Below are 21,187 nucleotides of genomic sequence, written 5' to 3'. Positions count from 1 at the left end.
CCATGGTTGGAATTCGATAGACTGCAGTTTGCAAGCTTGGTTGCACTCATTTTCCCCACAGCTCAGTGAATGTGTTGTGTTCCGTCATCCTATCATGTGTAAGTAAAAATGCACTGTCTTTACTTTTTATGTATAATATATTTCTTTTGAGAATATAAGGAATTTAGAATACGTCCAAACATTCTTCTGTACAAAAACGTGGAATGATATTAATTCACATTGCCTACTGGCCCATGTTGATATATGAAATAATCAATTAATCTGTTTTGATACCGGAAGAAAAGTAGCTCTTGAACACAAGTAATGCCACATTCAGGTATATCAAATAAATTATTCTATTTCAGAATCCCAGCAATAAAAAAGGGATTTTATTGGCTTGAAAAGGGTCCGTTTTATCTGCTTTGTCCCAATGGCTTAAACTTATTAATGACTCCCTCCCTCTATATAGGCTCAATTTTGGATTGTGACAAAAAAACTAAATTGTTTGATAAAGTTCGGGGCTGGTGGATCTTTAGTCCACTGGATCTCTAAATCCAGACTATTAAGACTTGCTTTATTACTATTTATGAATACCATACAATTTTGAACTGCTACTGCTACCCTGTTACTTGAGTAATTTTCTACTTCTGTATGTGTTGGCATTTACCATTTTATGAGACCTATGAGACCCTGCGAGGTTACTTGTTGGATTGTTGATAATTTAACTTTTTTTTTCTTTTTGGGCCTTGTGAGGTTTTATTTTTGTACGTGTAATTGTGCAAATTCAATAAATATATCTTAAAAAAAGTATAAGAGCAGCACCGATTAGGTGTCTCCGATTCGGCAGAGTCAACATCTCCACAAATTATCAAAACCAGTGAGTACTAAAAAAGTTAGAAAAGCAGTAAAAGAGAAATAAAGGAAAGCAAAGAAGAGAGAAGATAGAGTCTTGGAGCTCAGAAAAATGAAGAGCAAAAGTTAAGAGAGGGTACAAGAGAAGGAGTGTTAGGAGATTTAACTCCCCACAATGTCAGATCTGACAGTGAAAATGCTAGCACTTTGTCGACCAATAGTTTACAGGTTAGCAGGAGTTTTGATGTTGTCATCAGAGTAAAAAATTATATCCCAGTAAAACTACTTTCGGGAAAAAGCCGCCTCCCTGACCTCAATGGTTACAGTCAGGCTTTCCATTTGTTTAACCTCGTTGATCCGGGAGAACCATTGAGACAGCTGGGGGGAATCCGGCTGGCACCATGTCCCCGTGTTGAAAGCCTTTGCTGTGTTGATCAAGGTACTGATCAGCGAATACTTTTTTTTTCTTTCCTTGCACTTGATTGATCATTCTTTACAAAGTAACGTTTCACCACATTCACTAAGGGAAAAATAAGTGTAACTGCACTTGTAAAGTGCACAGTCTATTTGTCTTTAGTAAAGACTGACAACTAAGGGAGAAGAAACTAACAAAATGCTGTCACTCACTGGAAGTGCTTTTTAAGGGCTCATGTACACTGCAGTTCCTAAACTGACGTTCAGGAGCAGTTCAGCGCTTTTTTCAGCAGCCCCTGAACTCTCCCTAATGTTTTCCTATATGTCCATGTACACATAGTTGTTTACAGTCATTTTTTTTAATGCACCAAACTTGCATTCAGGAGTAGATTTGACCGGTGTTTCAAACACCAAATGCTTGTAAACGCGTCTAAACGCGGTTAACTGTGTTTATTAGCATTTGCGTTTAGAAGCGTTTTTTAACTGTTCCATATCCAGATGCTGTCCAGGGCCTTTTTTCATCATCAGAAATGCATGCAAAGCATTTTCCAGGTACTCAAATGGACCCGGTACACCAGCGCAGTCAGTTCAAGGTTTCGCGTGAAGGAAAAAATGGCAGAACGTGCTGCATTATGCTCATGATGGGATCCATAGTGAATACAACTAGAAAAGACAGGTCATCTCAACACATACTGCTCTCTCTGCTTCTACTCTCTCTATTTCTCAGAAATAGTTAATTATTTACTATTTTTCAGTGCATTTTGGGCATTTGGGAGGGTCTCCTGAGGTTATCTTTTAAAAACGCTTCTAAATGCAAACGCTTCTAAATTCGGTATGCAAACACGGCTAAACTGATTTTTTTAACCTACGTTTTCCAGCAGTCAGTTTCCATCGTTCAGAAGTGCTTTCCAAACGCCCCGTGTACATGAGCCCTAATGCAAAAAAAATTAATCCATTTTATTTTGTAATTTTTTCAAGTAGACTTGCAAGGTTGCTGAAAGGTCCCGATTAATCATTTATGTACCACCCTTATCTCCTCTGGTGCTGTAATAAATAAATGTTACAAGCAAGGTAAAATATATTAGGTAAACAATATAGTGGTATGGCGATTCTGTCTGCTTGGCATGTTGCACAAGGAAAATCATTGGGTCCAAAAGCTACAGGTGGGCACATATACTGTACATTGTAGAAGCAAGGCGCAAGTCAGTCTATCAAATTGAGATAGATCAAGTAAAACTTGAGGTTGTAGCCCCTCTTCACTTTGCTAAGAAAAATGTGTGACCTCATTGTAGAGATTCTGTTTCTTAGGTGTCCTTGTAACCACATAGTAAATAATGGACGTGAACAGAGGAGAGCTTGCTACAAAAGTCTATCCCACATGAAGGACTTTTTGAAATGTTTCATGGTTCGGAGCATCATCCACCTGTTCAGGGCAGGAGCAGTGGATGTTAATAAAATCACAACAGAATGCACTAAAGGTCTTGTGTTAAAGCTTGATAGACTAGTGTCTTCTGACAGCCCAAAAGACTTCAAAAAGTCATTCAAGTGAGATGTACTTTTGTACCTAACACATCAAAGAATGTACCTTCTGAAGAGTGCTCCCTTTGTCGCTATCAGAGGTAGCAGCCTAGGTCCACCCATACTATATTTCAATCATTGATCTGCTTCTTTGAAGGAAGAATCACTTTATGACACAGCCAACTGAACCGATCATTGATCAATTTTTACTTCTATTGGTCAAGCGCTATCACGCACATATTATGGTAGCCACACAAAATTAGGGCAAATCTTCCCATCAGAGAACCAAAGGCCAATCAAAAAAAGTTTTAGTTGCATTTCCATATTGGATAGAACAATGTAGGGCTAGCCAAAAATGTTGTACTTGGCTAAATCTACTTTTGTCTACCAGGGATATATGCAGCAAGGGTTCTTCTCTGCCTTTGTGCACCTCACTGATTTGATATTATTCCATTAAAACTGTATGTGTCATGTGATGGACATCTTTGAGCTTTTAGCCAAATTCAGAAGATCATCATAGGGTTGGGATTTGTAGGACACCATGGAGATTTTTTGTTCTCTTCTGGGTTGCAATCTGTTTTATTAATTTTATAGAATGTGCAAAAGTGGGTACAAAAAAGGGACCCATGTATTGTCAAATATAACATTATAAAGAAGACATATAAAAGATATAACAAGAATATCATGCGCAGGCATAACAGAGAGAGCGTCAAAAAAATATAGAAGTCTGATCTTTGGTAAGAGATATCTCTACATCAAGCAATAACAACCCAAGGGACACATATTCGGACAGGCAAATGAAATCAAACAAATTAAACAGGCATGCTATCAGATTAAAACTTGCCCTAGATGGTATAGAGAAACAATTACACAGATACCTCCTGGTTGTCCAGGACAAAATATTCATGATGTATATAATCTGGACATCTCAATAGATCAAGAAGGTAGCAAAAGAATTGGAACAGAAAAAGGGGAACAAAGGTCAAGAGCAGTCAAGGTAGCCTCACCTCCAGCTTTTGGAGTTCTTCTGAAAAATGAACTGAACCTGACAAAAATGAATATCACGTTTTCTGTGATATCCTAGACCCAATTTAATGTTTCTCTCCTAATAAGGTTTTCTACAAAAACAGCATGGGGTGCAGGTAGCCCACCATCACCACTATACATTATGAAGGGGACAGCATTACTGTTTGCTGTTTAGGTATTTCTGTAAAGGTCCCAATGCTAATATTCCTGTAAGGTGGCCATATACATACAGATAGCAACAAGTGATGGGTCTGATTTAGGGCATTTACAGAATGGTGTGTTATAGTAATGCATGTACCACAACATGCTTTATTGTGTGTTGTGAAGCTCTGCATTACCACAGTCTGGTGATTTTGAATGAAAAATAGTAGTAATTGCTTCTCCTTAAATTATTTTCACCACAGTGTGCCCCAACCCATATTGTGCTAGATAGCACTCTGCTGCGCAGGTGTACTCTGTAGATGCCTTGGGGGGCACCCCCTCAAAATGAAGTCCACTGCAACGCATTGCAGCATAGTGGATACAATACCATGTATTGCAATAATGAGCTCCTTTTCCCATGTGTTCATGCAATGTGATGGTGTAAATGAGTCCTCAAAGTACATGTAATCCCTTACTGAAACATATTTAGATTGCTAAAGCACCTATAACTTCATCAATTTAGTAACAGGTATCAGCCTGATCACCAGTGGATGGCACCCATATCTCTTTTTATAACCTCATAATCACCAAATATTTCAGAAAATGAATCTCTTTATCTATCTCACCATAAAGGTGGCCATCGCCAGAGCCTGGAACTCTTCTTCTCTGTTCCATAAGCAGGACAAATGTAAGTTATCTTGGATCATGGTCAATGAGAAACTTAACTCAAAATCCAGTGATAAATTGGAAGTCTTTGAAGGGACCTGGTCCCCTTGGATTACATTTAACTCAAAAACAGAAATGCCCCGGGAGGTGGGGAGGTGGACCACACCTACTCCTCTCCCTCCCTCCCTCATCCAACCCAACCCTCAACACTTTCTCTTTTTTTATTTACCTGTCTATCTCATTTCTTTCTTTGCTTTTTTTTTAATCCACGGACCTTTGCATTACAAAAAAGAAATAATGTTGCATAATTTGGTTGGATTTTGACATGTTGGGCCAGAAAGCCACTGTTTTTTATATATTCTGGGGTCACTTTTAAAGTGTACAAAATTATTGCAACCACTCAGAATTGTATTGTACCACATTACATCATGTACCTTTTGTGAAAGTAACAAAAATTATTAAAGATCTTAAAAGCAGGCTATAATTATGTATGTATTTCATTTGTTCAATAACTGTTTGTGTACCTTTTTTCTTGACATTTTCATTGTGTAAATATTACAGGGATGGGGAGGGGTACTTTTTGGACAAAGAGTACAACTGGTTTAAGAGACGTGAAAGTGTCCATCTAATTCAAACTAGAACAACTATCCCTAAACAGAGGTGGGGGCCTTCAAAACCATTTGTCTTCCTGTCTTCCTCATATAATGCTGTTTTAACATCTCTGCTTTGGCGATTTGACAACAATTCAGGACTTTAAGCCATGTAAATCAAGGAATTAACACCTGACTTCCTGACACTAAGGATGGGATTATGTAACTAGAACAGGAGGATGGTTCCACAACTTTCACACCTCCCATCCTGTTCTTGGACAATCAACATTCACACATTTCCTGGTTATTGGATTAATGTGCCAGTGCTAATTGTGTGGACATAAATGCTTGGGTATGTACATCGCACCCGAAGGAGTGGCTTGGATAATCTAAGAAACATTTTCAACCTTTACAGAACAAGACCAGTTAAATGTGACTCAATACTACAACTGCAGATATGCCATAACCTGGATAAATTGGATCCTTCAAGACTGTGTAAGCTTGTTGTTGCTGCATAAATGACTTGATGACTTTTTACTGATGAGTTCACTTTAATGGTAGGTTTCTCTGTTTCCTGTAGATTTATCTGATCTGATCTTGAATAATGTGATAATTAGTGGATGCTATTAAGTGCTAAAGAACTCAAGTTTTCAGGCTATGAATCAATATAAACAAGTAACCCACCACCACCACCACTCTTTAAAATTTCCAGCAGGATAATGGATAGGCAGTTCAAGCAGTGTGACTCATTTTAACAGTTTGATTCTGGAATCATCTCACTTATCATGATGTTTTCTCTCATGCATCAGTAAAAAGTCAACCTTGCTGTTCTCTGAATGACTTTACGAACATTAAAGTATTTCAAGATGAATAGGTTGATTATTTTAGATTGCCGTTAACAAAAATAAATATATTCCTTGAGTGTAATTCCTCTTGTGTTTAAAGCCTAACTCCCTGCTTACTTTCACTTTAAATAGTTTCTTTAGGCCAAGCTGGCCCAAAGAAACTATTTCCTTTACTAATAGATGCAGCTGTTTTCAGCACTGTATACACATAGGTGTCCGTTTATGACACAGAGAATAGCTGCGATTCAGAGGATCGCAGCTATTCTCTGGTCATTCACAGTTTATGACACTCAGGAGATCAGCGGAGAACATGTTCAGGCCTTCACTGGAGATCTGTGTTCTCCCTCCAGATTCTCCAGCCCAGAGCTGGAGAATCGGAGGGATCACAAACTAAGCAGCGATAATTTACCTCTGCTTAGTAACTGATCTTTTACTGTAATCTCACGAGATTATAGTAAAATCAGCCGTTCTCCAGCGTTTGTAGACCGTTCTCCAGCGTTTGGAGACCGCTCTCCCTTCGTTCGGGGAACTGCTTCATAAAAAGCATTCACAGGAGAACTGTATTCTCCGAGAATGCTGGAGAACTGAGCAGTGATCCATTACCGCTGGTTCATAAACGGACACTTTTATGTCGCTTCAACAACATACCAAGCTGTGTTCCAACATCAGTACAGGGTATTCCCACCCGCTGCCGGAACAAAGTTGGACTGAGCCCTGCTCAGCCATTTAGAGGAGGCCTTGTAATTTAACAATGAATGCAAGACGTCCTCTGACTGGCTGAGGTAGAGAACATGACATCATTTGCTGCCTCTCCACTTTAGCCAATCGGAGGAAGCCTTGTTTTTACTGTTAAAAATACAAGGTTTCCAATGAATGGCTGAGTAGTGCATTTTGTTCTGACAACTGAATGGAAATCTCCATACCAATGCCATTACTCAGTGCTGCATAGGGTGTGTAGCTGATGTTACATACAGATTATACAGCACTGACAGCACCTGCAACAATTAGTAAAGGAAATAATTCTATTCAATTATTAGAAATAAATTAAATTAATTAATTACTATTCAGAGTGAAAGTAAACATGGAGTAAAGCTTTAACTTGCTTAAAATGGTTGTAAAGGCTCAAGGTTCTATGCATGAAGGTAAAAAACTTTCTGTGTGCAGCATCCCCCCCAGCCCCCTGTAATACTCACCTAAACCCCCTCTCGATCCAGCGATGTGCACTGGAGTCACGGCTATTCTGGGACTCCCTCTTCTCATTGGCTTAGTCAGCAGCTGGAGCCAGTGTCAATCACAGCAAGTGAGGCAATGAGAAGAGAGAGAAGGTGGGGCCGAGCCATGGATCCATGTGTGAATGGACACCCAAGGCAGCGGGTCCCCACATAGCTAGCTGCTTGCTGTGGGGGCACCCGACTGGAGGAAGGAGCCAGGAGAGCCTGCGGGGACCCAAGAAGAGGAGGATCTTGGCTGCTCTGTGCAAAACCACTGCACCAAGTGGGTAAATATTGTAGCAATCATGCACACAGAGATGGATGGGAACCTCAATTTTGGCAAAGGACCGTCCATCTTGTGTAATTATCTCTCTCTCACTCTTTCCTCATCCCCCTCCCTTTCTGTTGAGTGACATGTGGTCGGTGTGTGTTATTAGAGATCACAGGCAGCAAAGCTCAGTGGGATGGCGTCAGGACTATAATGGAGCTGGGGCCTAGCTGTCTGTTAGCTGTGCAATCTGGGATATCGTAAAAGTGTAAACCAAGTCCCTCACTGAACGTCAAAAGACCTTCCAAGGGGTTGTAAAAACAGACTTACTTTTAAAAACTCACTTTTTCATATAAGTTGATATCTTCACGTAGGACATAATTACCTAAACATGGAGCCCATATTCGGACGGCTCAGTTTGAGACCATTCTCCTGGTATGTTGCACCCCTTATCTGACACATACAAAAGAGCAGAAAATTGTATCTCCTAAACCATTCAAGTAAATATGTCATATTTCATATGTAGACATTCAGCAGACAATTCTGCATATTAATCTACCCATGGGTGGAATGTTACATGTACCTAGGAAAAGTTATAGACCATAACATAAGCTACGAGGGATTTTTGTTCTAGCTTGGGTCTCCACCCCAACACCCCTCCCCAAATGAGGCAATTTGTTCTCTGCTGTAAGGAGACACCCTGCTGAGATCCTAGAAAAAGGCTGCTATGCTTGGAGTTGAGTAGTGGGTGAGAGTTGAAGAGTCTCCCTTTAACATCGAAACTAACAGCGGGAGATCAAAGCATCCTTTTGGCTCTGAAACTTGGAAGCTGCTTAACCCAGGGCATGTGGCAAGTACTTTAACCCTTTAACTCTCTGTTATCTCTTTGCTATGCTATTGTTCTCTGTGTATTTATATATATATATATATATATATATATATATATATATATATTGGCTACATCTTTTTCTGTAAATATTTTTTATTGCACCCTTTTGACCTTTTAGTAATAAATCTTACTTTCTGAAAGTGTTGAACTGTTTCTAACGCCTTTAATGCAAACTACGAATTCCTGCCGCTGAAGAGCGCTACTGTGTGTGTTTAAACTTCGGTATATCTCTGCCTGCGGTGACAGTGGTATACCGATGATTATTTAAACATCATAGTGTATTGCTAATATTGCCGAGTTTCCTCTTTCTCTGTACAAAAAGGAAGTGGTGGCAGTGTGAAGGGTTAATTGCGTAATTAACCTGACCCAGTAACAATCTCTCTCAGGCTACAAGTACACAGATCGTAGTCCATTAGCTGAAAAAACTTTGTGCAGGGTGCAGCTGGGCGTGGTATTGTTACGCATGTGACAGAGCGGTTTTAGATTGGCTAGTCCTTCGGTCACGAGTTTGGTGAGAAGGGCTGGGGTCTGACGCCGCGATCATCACAAATATAGATATGATTCTTATTTTTTTTTTTTTAAACTATACCTTTAGAATCCCTTTAACAAATATCTAAAAACAAAAACAAAACTTATTTTTTATCTTTGAATAAAGTATAAACAGTCTAACCAATTGACCTCCGAGAGATTTTACCCCCTTTATGACCAGACCATTTTTTTTGCTATTCAGCACTGTGCTACTTTTAACTGGCAATTGTGCAGTTATGCAACACTGTACCCAAATGAAATGTATCTATTTTTTCACACAAATATAGCTTTCTTTTTGGTGGTATTTGATCACCGCTGTGTTTTTTTTCATTATTATATAAATGAAAAAAAAATATTTTTCTTCTTTCTGTTATAAAATAAGTCTAATAAAAAAATTAAAAAATCAAATGTCTTCATAAATTGAAGTCTGAAAGCTGAAAATTGGCCTGGGCACAAAGGGGGTGAAAGTGCCCGGTAGGCAAATGGTTAAATAAGACCTTTCCCTTTCCTATTCTATTTGGGATAGGAAGTGGACATAAATCTTCCCAAAAGGGTCACAAACAACAAGAAAAACCCTTTTTCAGTCTAGGCAAGATTTAAAATTTGTTTTGATTGGCATTTTACTTTAAGGGGTAGGAATATATTTGGTATTGGTGTTGCCAGGTGTGATAAATTAGTTTTTCGGGTGTGATAGTTTTGTGCTGAAAAAACACATGTGGTGTAAGTGTCTATGCCAAATACATCACGATGATGAAAATGTTCTCTCCTACAAGTTGTTGGTGCCAAAAAATTGTGTGCCCAAAACAACGGCTCTAAGATGGAGATTAATTATGGAATACTAGCTCTGTGTGCTAGTGCTATTACCTGCTTGTGCCAGTCTGTACTGTTTGGTGTAGTGACAGGGACTCTTCCATAATATATAGTGACCGTATGACAAAGCCGTCATTTTGACATTTTTTATTACTGTACTTGAAAACAGTTTCGTATAAAGCTGGAATTTCTCTTTAAAACATATAAATGGTAACTGGATGATATTTTGTTTGTAGAAGCACGGTATACCATGAAAAACTTTTTTAAAAAATATTGTTTTCACATTTTTTCACCATTTTATTTATTACAGGTACTTAGTGCTCTCGATTTAGGCAGCACTTTACATATATATTGTACATTCGCATCAGTCCCTGCCCTCAAGGAGCGTACAATCTAAGGTCCCTAACTCACATTCATACATTCACATACTAGGGACAATTTAGAAAGGAGCCAATTAACTTACCAGCATGTTTTTTGGAGTGTGGGAGGAAACCGGAGTATCCAAAGGAAACCCAGGCAGGCAAAGGAAGAACATGCAAACTCCAGGCAGGGAGTGCCGTGGTTGGGATTCAAACCAAGGAACCTAGTACTGCCAGGCAGAAATGTTAACCATTTAGCCACTGTGCTTTACATCTCTGGGCTGCTGATGCCCCTCCAGCCTCTTTAAAGCAGAGCTCCACCCAAAAGGGAAAGTTCCGCTTTAACTCTTTGTCCCCCGCTCACTGTTAAGGATCGGCACTTTTGGGGAGCAGGTACCCGAATTTGACAGGTACCTGCTCACAATTCCTCTGTGATTGCCTAGGCGATTGGCAGCGGACGTTGTCCCCCCCCCTCTCTCCCCGTAGTTTTCTGGGACACGTGACAGGTCCCAGAAGACTACGGGACCATTCACAAGGTGCAGAGCTACTCGCTCATGAGCGGTGGGCACCCGGCTCTGAAGCCGCAAGCTGTCACAGCTGGGTGCCCACACTGAAGATGCCGGAGCCAGGGAGAGAATACGGCCTGTGAAACCAGCCGTGGTGAGGACATCGCTGGACCGAGGGACAGGTAAGTGTCCGTATTTTAAAAGTCAGCAGCTACAGTTTTTGTAGCTGCGACTTTTACACCCCGGTCACATCAAAGCCGATTTTGAAATCGTGCAACTTACAGTGCAGTCGCACAATTTCAAAGTCGGGTAACTTGGCGATTTGAGGTGTTATTTGAGGTGACACAGATGTCTATGCAAATCGCACCAAAAGTAGTGCAAGCACTACTTTAGAAATCGGAGCTGCTCTGAAACCGCACCGATATGACCACTCTAATAGTGGACAAAAGGGTGTGACTTGGCATGCGATTTGCAAATCGCATGCCAAGTCACACCCAATGTGACCAGGGTGTTTTGTTTTTTTTTCAGCTGGAACTCCGCTTTAAGCCACTTCCCATCTAAATGCAGGTGCATGCCATTGCTCAGTGACATCAGCATAGCATGCCTGCACCAGCACAGGCACTCCACCAGAAGAACATGTGACGGGTGACAACAGGGGAGAGTGATCAGGAGATGTGGACAAAATGTTGTCACCCTATAATAAGAAGTGCCTGAACAAGGACAAGGGAGTGTCTGAACAAGGTATTATTTTAATGAAAGATTCAGGTTAAAAAATAAAAAAGATTGAAAATAATATAAAATTATATTTTATAAGTGTTCATAAACTCTATTTTGGTATTTTTACCTACAGGTAAGTTTACAATAAAGCTAAAATGAATATCACTGTTGAGGAGATATTCTAGTGAGTGGCAGTGGCTCTGAAGGAACGGAATACCTGTGCTGATCCTTCAGAGCTCTGTGCTGCGGCCGTGACTCCCACATGCATGTGCAGGGGTGACATCATCACGGCTCGGCCATTCAAGAGGCTGCAGCCCTAGAACTTGGAAGGAAGACCGGGTGAAGATGGAAGCCTCTGCAGTGGTGACAGCCTGCCGCTGGAGGGCTTCTTTTCAAGGTAAGTGTCACATAATGTAGTTTGCAATGCATACTTGCACATTATGACATTACCTTGCAGGAGGAAATTTTTTTTATTAACGTAACTACCGCTTTAACATATTAAAATTCTATTAACGTATAAAAATGTAAAGGGGTGGATTTACTAACGGCAAATTAGACTGTGCACTCTGCAAGTGCAGTTGCTCCAGAGCTTAGTAAATGAGGGGAAGCTCTGCAAACTTCCATCATCCAATCACGTGCAAGCAGGGGCGGACTGACAATTCATGGGGCCCCCGGGCAATAGGGGATCATGGGGCCCCTGTGTCCGTGCCCAAACTCAAAAAAGCCTATGAAAAAGGTACCAGGGGCATCTCATGGGGCCCCTTACTGACCCCGGGCCCTCGGGCAGTGCCCAAGTTTCAAAATGGTCAGTCCGCCCCTGCGTGTAAGCTGAAATGTTGCTTTTGGGTATTCTTTGTAATATGTGGCTCTCGAGCAACTGCACGTGCAGAGTGCACAGTCTGCTGGTCTTTAGTAAATCAACCGCAAAGTGTATGTAAAATACCAACAATACATTTCTCTTGTTTGCTCCCTTTTGGTCTTGTAACTATACCATACAAATGTTTTATTAGAGCTGTTCCGCAAGTACAGCAAAAAAACAAAAAGCTGTTTATCCAGCCAGAAATCTTGTGAGCTGATGATTTCCTGTACTCTCTTCCTCTGGGCTGTTATCAGTTAGCATTGCCCCATGCTATCTTTGTGGGCTTCAAATCACCCCCCTCCAATGTTATAGAGAAGAGATGGAAATGTTTATGTAGTCCTAACCAGGGGCAGACTGACCATTCGAGCATTCGGGCACTGCCATGAGATGCCCCTGGTACCTTTCATTGGCTTTTTCATAGGCTTTTTTGGGTGTGGGCGAGGACACAGGGGCCCCATGATCCCCTCTTGCCCAGAGGCCCCATGAGTTGTCAGTCTGCCCCTGGTCCTAACACACTATGGGGTTGAATTGCGAAAACTGGAGAATACAAAATCTGGTTCAGCTTTGCATGGTAGCCAATCAGCTTCTGACTTCAGCTTGTTCAATTAAAGTGTTACTAAACCCACAACAGTAAAATCAGTCTGTATATGCAGTAAAGCATGCTTGTTATACTCACTGTGGAACCTAAGGGGTTAATCCTCTGCATTGTGTAAAAAGGCTGTTTGATCCTGTCTTTTCTGATCCTCCCCTTGTTGAAATGACCACCTGATACAGACTGAATCCTTAGTCACATGCACATGGTCAGTTTGGTGTGTATTACTAGAGTTATTTTTTTTTCCTCGGGAGAGTGCATGTGATCAGCACAGGGCCAATCAGCATTGTCCAGACAGAGGGTCAGGGGTTCTGCATCCTCCTAGAGCAGAAAGAAAACGCCTCCTACAAGCTTTAACCAGTGCTCTGCTGAAGGCACAAGACTGCCCTAACTGCTGATGAGAAAAGGTATTTAGCAGTTTATATTTACTAAACTAATTGCATTTCCATGTTCTATGTACTGTGGGAGACCTAATATAGTGAATGCAGGGTCCGGGGAGACCAGATATAGTGAATGCAGGGTCCGGGGAGACCAGGTATAGTGAATGCAGGGTCCGGGGAGACCAGATATAGTGAATGCAGGGTCCGGAGAGACCAGATATAGTGAATGCAGGGTCAGGGGAGACCAGATATAGTGAATGCAGGGTCCTGGGAGACCAGATATAGTGAATGCAGGGTCAGGGGAGACCAGATATAGTGAATGCAGGGTCCTGGGAGACCAGATATAGTGAATGCAGGGTCCGGGGAGAGCAGATATAGTGAATGCAGGGTCAGGGGAGACCAGATATAGTGAATGCAGGGTCCGGGGTTTAGTAACACTTTAAGCTTTGACAATAAAACCTGGAAGCTCATTGGTTTCTATGCAGAGCTGCACCAGATTTTGCACTCACCAATTTTAGTAAATTAACCCCTGTCCAGGGGTGGACTGAGCATTTGGAAACTCGGGCACTGCCCGAGGGCCCGGGGTCAGTAGGGGGCCCCATGAGATGCCCCTGGTACCTTTTTCATAGGCTTTTTTGAGTTTGGGCAAGGACACAGGGGCCCCATGATCCCCTATTGCCCCAGGGCCCCATGAGTTGTCAGTCCACCCCTGCCCCTGTCAGTCGTAGGGTGACAATGCTGCTCAGTATGGTTTTCCCCCTAGGACAGGAAGTGTGTTAATGGCAGGAAACCAAGAGGAAAAAATGTGAAAAGCAATAAAATAAAACAAATGCAGTCACCACATCTAAACACCAGTAAGCTGCAATATTATCAATTTTTGTTCTTGGGTTTAGATACACAGTAAGATTCTACTAAGTGAGTTTACATATACTTTAGATGCATAAACACAGGATCACAAGGGGTTAATGTGAATGCACATATGTGTTAATATAAGTAACCCTTCTTAATCTAGGGCCATACCAAGGTCACACATGGTTGCACAACAATCAGTATGCCATACACATAATGTTTTGTTTATTATTATTGATAATTATGTGCTGGGCGTTTCCTGAGCAGAAATACAAAATTCCACCATGAATTCTTTTTTTACCCTGTCAATAGATCTTCCTGGAGTGATGGATTTCAGAGCTGTGTTCTGTTCTGTTCAAGAAGTTTTTACAGCTCAATAGAACATTGGAAAACGTCCAGCGAATGTTGAGATCAACCGATCGTACAAGTACCAGGACACCATACACAGGGCAGGAAAACAGATGTTAAAATATTTCCTGGTCACAAAATTTTAAATACACTTAATTACAAATTAAAGTATTTTAATTTATGTTCACTTTGAGGATTTTTTGGATTTTCTGTGCAAAATAACTGTAATTTCCCTAAAATTTTAGTAAAAATTGGGAGATATTGGCCAAATTTTGCCATTTTGGGAACATGCATTAGAATTAATGGAGAGAATAAAATTCTGATTTTATTTTTTTTTCCTTTAGGGTGCAATGGACTTAAATGACTCCTGAGGGTCACATGCACTTCCATTCAACTATCATGGATCCAGCCTTGAGCCAAAAAAATTAACCCCCATTATCCTAATTTTTTTTACAGAAAGAAGAAAATGGCCAAAAAATGAAACTAACAATCAAATACAAAAAAAAGAAGAAAAAAAAAGACAAAGCGCAATTAATGAAATTAACAACCCTAAATAAACCCCCTCCCAAAAACTCTCTCATTTAAATTTAGCCCAAGCAGCTCAGTGAATGAAAATAAGAATTTTCATTTTAGTGAAATTTCGCCAACAAGGAAATTTATAATTTCACTGAAATCACTTCTCTTCTTCCGGCTTACTATAAAAAATACATGAATGTACAAATAGTACATATACTGATATACTGTATATATATATATATATATATATATATGTATGTTTGTGTATAAATATAAAATATTTTATATATACATATATATATACTAACATACACTTCTATAAATATATATATATATATATATATATATATATATATATATATATATATATATATATATATAAATTTATTTTTTGTATTTATTTATTTTGGATTTTCTTTTATTTATCCACTTGGATAATTTTGAATCATTCCTGTTTTGGAACTACACACTTCAGCAACACCTGCTTGCGGCATGCTGGTTCTTGTAGTTCCTCTAGATCTGTTTCAATAAATCCAGTAGTTAGGTCCAGTAAATATATAACTCGATATTTTTTTTCTTAGCTCTGTAGCAGAAACGTTCTCATGTAATCATTAAACTGGACAAGAGACACTTGGGAGTATTATTGCTTGGCCTTTATCTGAGCTCTGCTGCTGGGATGTGTAGTTTCAAGTCATTCCTAACACCAGATACACCAGTAACTATTGTAATCATCATCAAAAAGTTCTGGAAAAAGGAGAAAAATAAGATGAATTTATTAAACAATGAAAATATTAACTTACATGGTCTGTAGAGTAGATAATATCAGGAGTCATATTTAGAAACAGTGAATGTGACATTCACCAAATATTCTCTGCAGGTGATTCTGGTGTATGTGTTTTAAATTAGTGGGAATGATTAACCACATGTGAATGTTTGGTGGTTGTCACAATCATCCCTCCATGTGGTTTTTTTTGTGCTTTTAATATTTTCTTTTAAAAAAGTACCTTTTTGTAAAAAAAAACACAAAGAAAAACACTAAGTTTAAAATAAATTCACAATCAAGACTTAACATTTTAGAACATATATAGTAATGAAAGTCTTGAAACTGTCATCCACTATAGAAAGTACGAAGTGCATAATATTAGCGATCATGATCTCCAAAATAGCAGAATTCTACCTCGGGAAATCATTGTATCAGGGCTCTCTGACATCTTAAACCCCTCTCAGATGATAGGTGAATATTATATGAACTAACAAACTTTAAAATACCCAAAATTATCCCAATCATCGGTCGGGGGTCTGGTTAGTTTTATACGATCAATCCTAGGCGTTAGTTTTTTTATTCCCAAATGCGACAAATGCACAAATCGGTTGCAGTAGGAGAAAATCGCACAGAAGAGTGAGCGATCAGCTCCAGCTCAGGTAGGAATATTACAGTCGGATTTGTAGCACAGGACATCGTGATCTGTGAAGAGCTTCCAGTCTCGGTGGTGTTCTCACACCTGGGATGATAAAGGGGAAATGACAGAAATATCACTCTACAGTGCTGCCGGTATGAACAGTCCTCTATGGGAAGGGGGGGGGGGGGTCCTGTTGCTTCAACATGTCTATGTCCAATATTGTGAATATTTCCAATATATGATCTCCAATATTTCTGGTAATATTAGAAGAAGAGTCAATGTTCATGTATGGATTGTCTATATTGTATGGAATGTCTATATTGTATTTTATATTTTAATCAAATTTACCTGAATAGCCAGAAACTAGAGATGGCGCCACTGCATGCCATGTCTTCACCTGACCACACCACATCTGTTTATTTCTTATTGATACTGTGAAGCAATGAACTGAATACTGATCAACAGAAAGTAAGACAAAGATATGGGAAAATCAGAGAGAAGGAAAGAAAGAAAGAAAGAAAGAAAGAAAGAAAGAAAGAAAGAAAGAAAGAAAGAAAGAAAGAAAGAAAGAAAGAAAGAAAGAAGGAAGAAAGAAAGAAAGAAAGAAAGAAAGAAAGAAAGAAAGAAAGAAAGAAAGAAAGAAAGAAAGAAAGAAAGGGGTTGGAGGGGAAGAAAAGTAAGACAAAGATATGGGAAAATCAGAGAGAAGGAAAGAAAGAAAGAAAGAAAGAAAGAAAGAAAGAAGGAAAGGAAGGGGTTGGAGGGGGAAGAGGGGAAGAAAGATGGGACGTATTTGTTAATATATTTTTCTAATTCTACATTTATCTCACACCGATCAATCTATCTAGCTATACATCACCCCCTGTATATGCTGCTTTATTGACTTTTAATGAAAGAAAGAAAGAAAGAAAGAAAGAAAGAAAGAAAGAAAGAAAGAAAGAAAGAAAGAAAGAAAGAAAGAAAATGAAAGGATGCGCAGGAAGGAAAATGGGATGGATTTATTTCGATCTTTTTTTAATTCTTCATTTACGTCCCCCTCTCCCCCCCCCCCCTACATTTATGTATCCCTTTATTATCTATCTCTGCTATCAAGAAACAAAGAAGAAAATATACATTTATTTTTATATCTGTCTAATTCTCCATGCATCATACATAAATAGATCTCTCTCTCTCTCTCTCTCTCTCTCTCTCTCTCTCTCTCTCTCTCCATCTATCCATCTATTTATCGATCTATCTATATATCTCTGCTATTTATACATCTCCCCCCTCTATATAGACAGATATATAGAATGTAGCTATGTATTTGTATATCTATTTAATGTATCCATTTATCTCACATAGATCTATTTACCTATTCTCTCTCTCTCTCTCTCTCTCTCTCTCTCTCTCTCTCTCTCTCTCTCTCTCTCTCTCTCTCTCTCTCTCTTTCTTTCTATCTGTCTATCTATCTATCTCTGCTGTTTATACATCGAGAGAGAGAGAGAGAGAGAGAGAGAGAGAGAGAGAGAGAATAGGTAAATAGATCTATGTGAGATAAATGGATACATTAAATAGATATACAAATACATAGCTACATTCTATATATCTGTCTATATAGAGGGGGGAGATGTATAAATAGCAGAGATATGTAGATAGATCGATAAATAGATAGATACATAGATAGATAGATAGATAGATAGATAGATAGATAGATATGTATTTGTTTATCCATTTAATTTATCCATGTATCTTACATAGATCTATTTACCTATTTCTATCTATCTATCTATCTATCTATCTATCTATCTATCTATCTCTGCTATTTCTACATCTCTCTCCTCTCTATAGACAGATATATAGAATGTAGATATGTATTCGTATATCTATTTAATGTATCCATTTATCTCACATATGTCTATGTCTGCCATTTATACATCTCTCTCCTTTCTATAGACAATAGATATGTATTTGTATATCATAGTGATTCTCCATGTATCTCCCACAGATCTTTCTCTCCATGTTCCCAGTTATCTCTCCATCCCTGTAACTCACATCAATCTATCTATGCACAGCTCCATCCCCCCACCCCCAATGTACAGATAGTTCCATCGTTCTATGAATGGGTTAATGCCCTCTGTAGTGTGACGTGTCTAATATGATGGATGTCCCCCTCCATCTCCCCTCCCCCTCCCATGGACAGGACTGACATTGTACCCTGAGTGTAGATCCACCTATCTATATACTCGTCTATACAGTATGTAATGGATGTGGGCCCCGTGCAATCTGCAGATCAGTTAACCCGTGGTGTGCCTGGCTGTCCTCTGCCGGTCAGGTCACCCTGCCTCCCCTGTGCTGTGTATTAGGAGACGTCACTCAGCGGGGGCCCTCTCCTCTCCTCTCCCAGCCGGCCCACTGCCCTGCCAGCCTCCTTCCCTGCAGTCTGTTTGACATCGGTCGGCCGGGCTCTGTGCACACTGAGGAGCTGTGTCCAGCCGGGAGGAGCTGACTGCACTACCTGCACTGCACAGCACCCGGGGCTCGGGCGTCACTGCCCAGCAACAGAGCCGGATATCCACCAAGTCATGGACGGCTGAGCATGGAGTCGCCTCCGCATTCCTCCACATCTGGAACACGACTTTCTTAAGTCGCAGTTGGGGGAAAAAGTGGCAGTTGTACACACCTTTCCATCGCCAGACCTGATCTGATCCTTCCGTCCTCTGGTTGATTTTTAAACCTTTTACATCTGAACAAGTGGAGGTTCCATCTGTGCACCGATCTGAGTCCCTGGGAGATGTGATCGATGGTCGGGGTTGTGTCGTCAAATGTGTGCCGTGCTGAGCAGGTTAGAGGGGGCCGGTGATTATGTCAGAGCTGCTGGAGCCACCGAACAGTAGTCACCATGAAGGAGAAATCTAAAAATGCGGCCAAGACCCGCCGGGAGAAGGAGAATGGAGAGTTCTATGAGCTGGCCAAACTACTACCCCTACCATCCGCCATCACCTCCCAGCTGGACAAAGCCTCCATCATCCGACTCACCACCAGCTACCTGAAGATGAGGGCTGTCTTCCCGGACGGTGAGTCCCACCGTGCTCCTCCTGGGGGGCACTGCAGAATCCCCAAAAAAACTAAGAAAAACATTATACACACATTTATATATAAATCTTTAACATATACATATATATATATGTATACAATCTTTAAAAAATAAATACAATTATATATATATGATTATAATTATTATTTATATAAATATATATATATTATAAAAAAAATATATATATATATATATACATAATATTTTATACTTATACACACACACATATATATATATATATATATTTATATATATATATATAATTATAAATATATATATATATATATTATTTAATATTTACACACACACACACACATATATATATATATATATATATATATATATATATATATATACTCTCAGGGGCTGAATTACTAAAGAACTAGACAGATATACTGATCAATGGAATTGATAGGACCCCACCAGTTGACGTGGACGCTAATATTAAAGAATCTCAACTGAATTTAGAAATGTATGGAAACAATGGACTTTTCATCAACAACCACAAAATTGTATATATATATATATATATATATATATATATATATATATATATATATATATAATATTATATTTATATACACACACACATATACACACTCAGGAGCCGAATTACTGAAGAACTAGACTAAGTTGAAGTAGGCACAGGTGTGCAAAAAAAAGAAAAAACATTTCAATTGAATTTAGAAACATAAGGATATCTACATGTATACCTATGTAACATGTTTACTAAAGGGATTGAGAATCTTCTTCCAATAATGGAGAGAAGATTCACATAAATATCCGATCGTTCTAAAGGCAAATTCCTTTTTGTTTATTTTCATCTGCATATAAGTGAACATAGAGTGAAGACTTTCAACTTCTTTTGTAAATAAGCCTGATTGCATTTGTAATAATGTGTGCATGGAACTTGTCAGACTGAGGTGGGCACAGGTATTCTTCGATTGAATTTTTGAAATATAGGGGAAAATGAACCTGTTGATACCCACATGTGCAAGTGCAACTATTTTCTTCATTGCCTAAAAATATTAATAAAAATTGTGCATACTATTTTTCTCTGTTTCTGAATTTCACTTAAAGGAGTTGAGGATCTTCTCGATAAATGGAGTTGCTTCAATTATACAATGGAGTGAAAAGCAAATTCGTGGTTCTTTCATCTGCACACCATGGGGTGTTCTCAGTAAATGCAGATTCAATTATTGAGTGAAGATTATTACCTTCCTTAGTAAATCAGCCTGAATATTTTACTATTTCAACGTTTATATACACATACGCATGTTTTTTCATATATATATGTATATATATATATATATATATATATATATATATATATAATGCCCTCATACATACACTCAGAGATACTCTGTATGTGTGTGTATGCGTATATATAGATATATGTAAGATCCCCACATAGTAGTTCCACCATACTTCCATATATATATATATATTTGTATGTGTATATATGTGTGTGTGTTTGAAAAGACTGATAAATGGATTACGGTACTTTGATACTTTGAGGTATCTTCATATATATTATATATGATATACTCGATGATGTCAGCCTGTGTATGTATGCAATATATATGCATTTACACGTGTGATTACAAGTATGTATACATGTAAGTGTGTAATAAAATTCACGTGTGTGTATGAATGTGTCCTATATAATTGAATGTGTCAGTGAAAACTTGATGTTCTGTATATATGGGTACAATCAAACCTATATCCATTTATATGTGAGTGTACAGTATATGCTGTAATCACACGCACGTTTGTACGTTTTATTAACATTACTTATGGAATGATGACAGTTTATCGGTAAAGATTTTATATCCACCATGGAAAGCTTAC

General features: G+C 39.0%; 1 protein-coding gene across 1 annotated transcript in view; it reads left to right on the top strand.

The window, feature by feature from the left end:
• The first annotated feature begins 18,442 nt into the window (after window positions 1-18,442).
• Window positions 18,443-21,187, top strand: part of SIM2 (SIM bHLH transcription factor 2) — a 168,949-nt gene continuing 166,204 nt past the window's right edge. Inside the window, exon 1 of the mRNA XM_089677922.1 lies at window positions 18,443-19,316. Within this exon, the coding sequence (XP_089534048.1) occupies window positions 19,142-19,316 (175 nt within the window). The 5' untranslated portion in view covers window positions 18,443-19,141. The remainder of the gene's footprint in view (window positions 19,317-21,187) is intronic.

Source organism: Staurois parvus, unplaced genomic scaffold (genome assembly GCF_062004578.1).
Source record: "Staurois parvus isolate SC_StPar_1 unplaced genomic scaffold, SC_StPar_1.0 ptg000195l, whole genome shotgun sequence".
NCBI classification, from domain to species: domain Eukaryota; kingdom Metazoa; phylum Chordata; class Amphibia; order Anura; family Ranidae; genus Staurois; species Staurois parvus.
The sequence above is the reverse complement of the archived record's forward strand: the minus strand, read 5'-3'. Positions and strand labels throughout refer to the sequence as shown.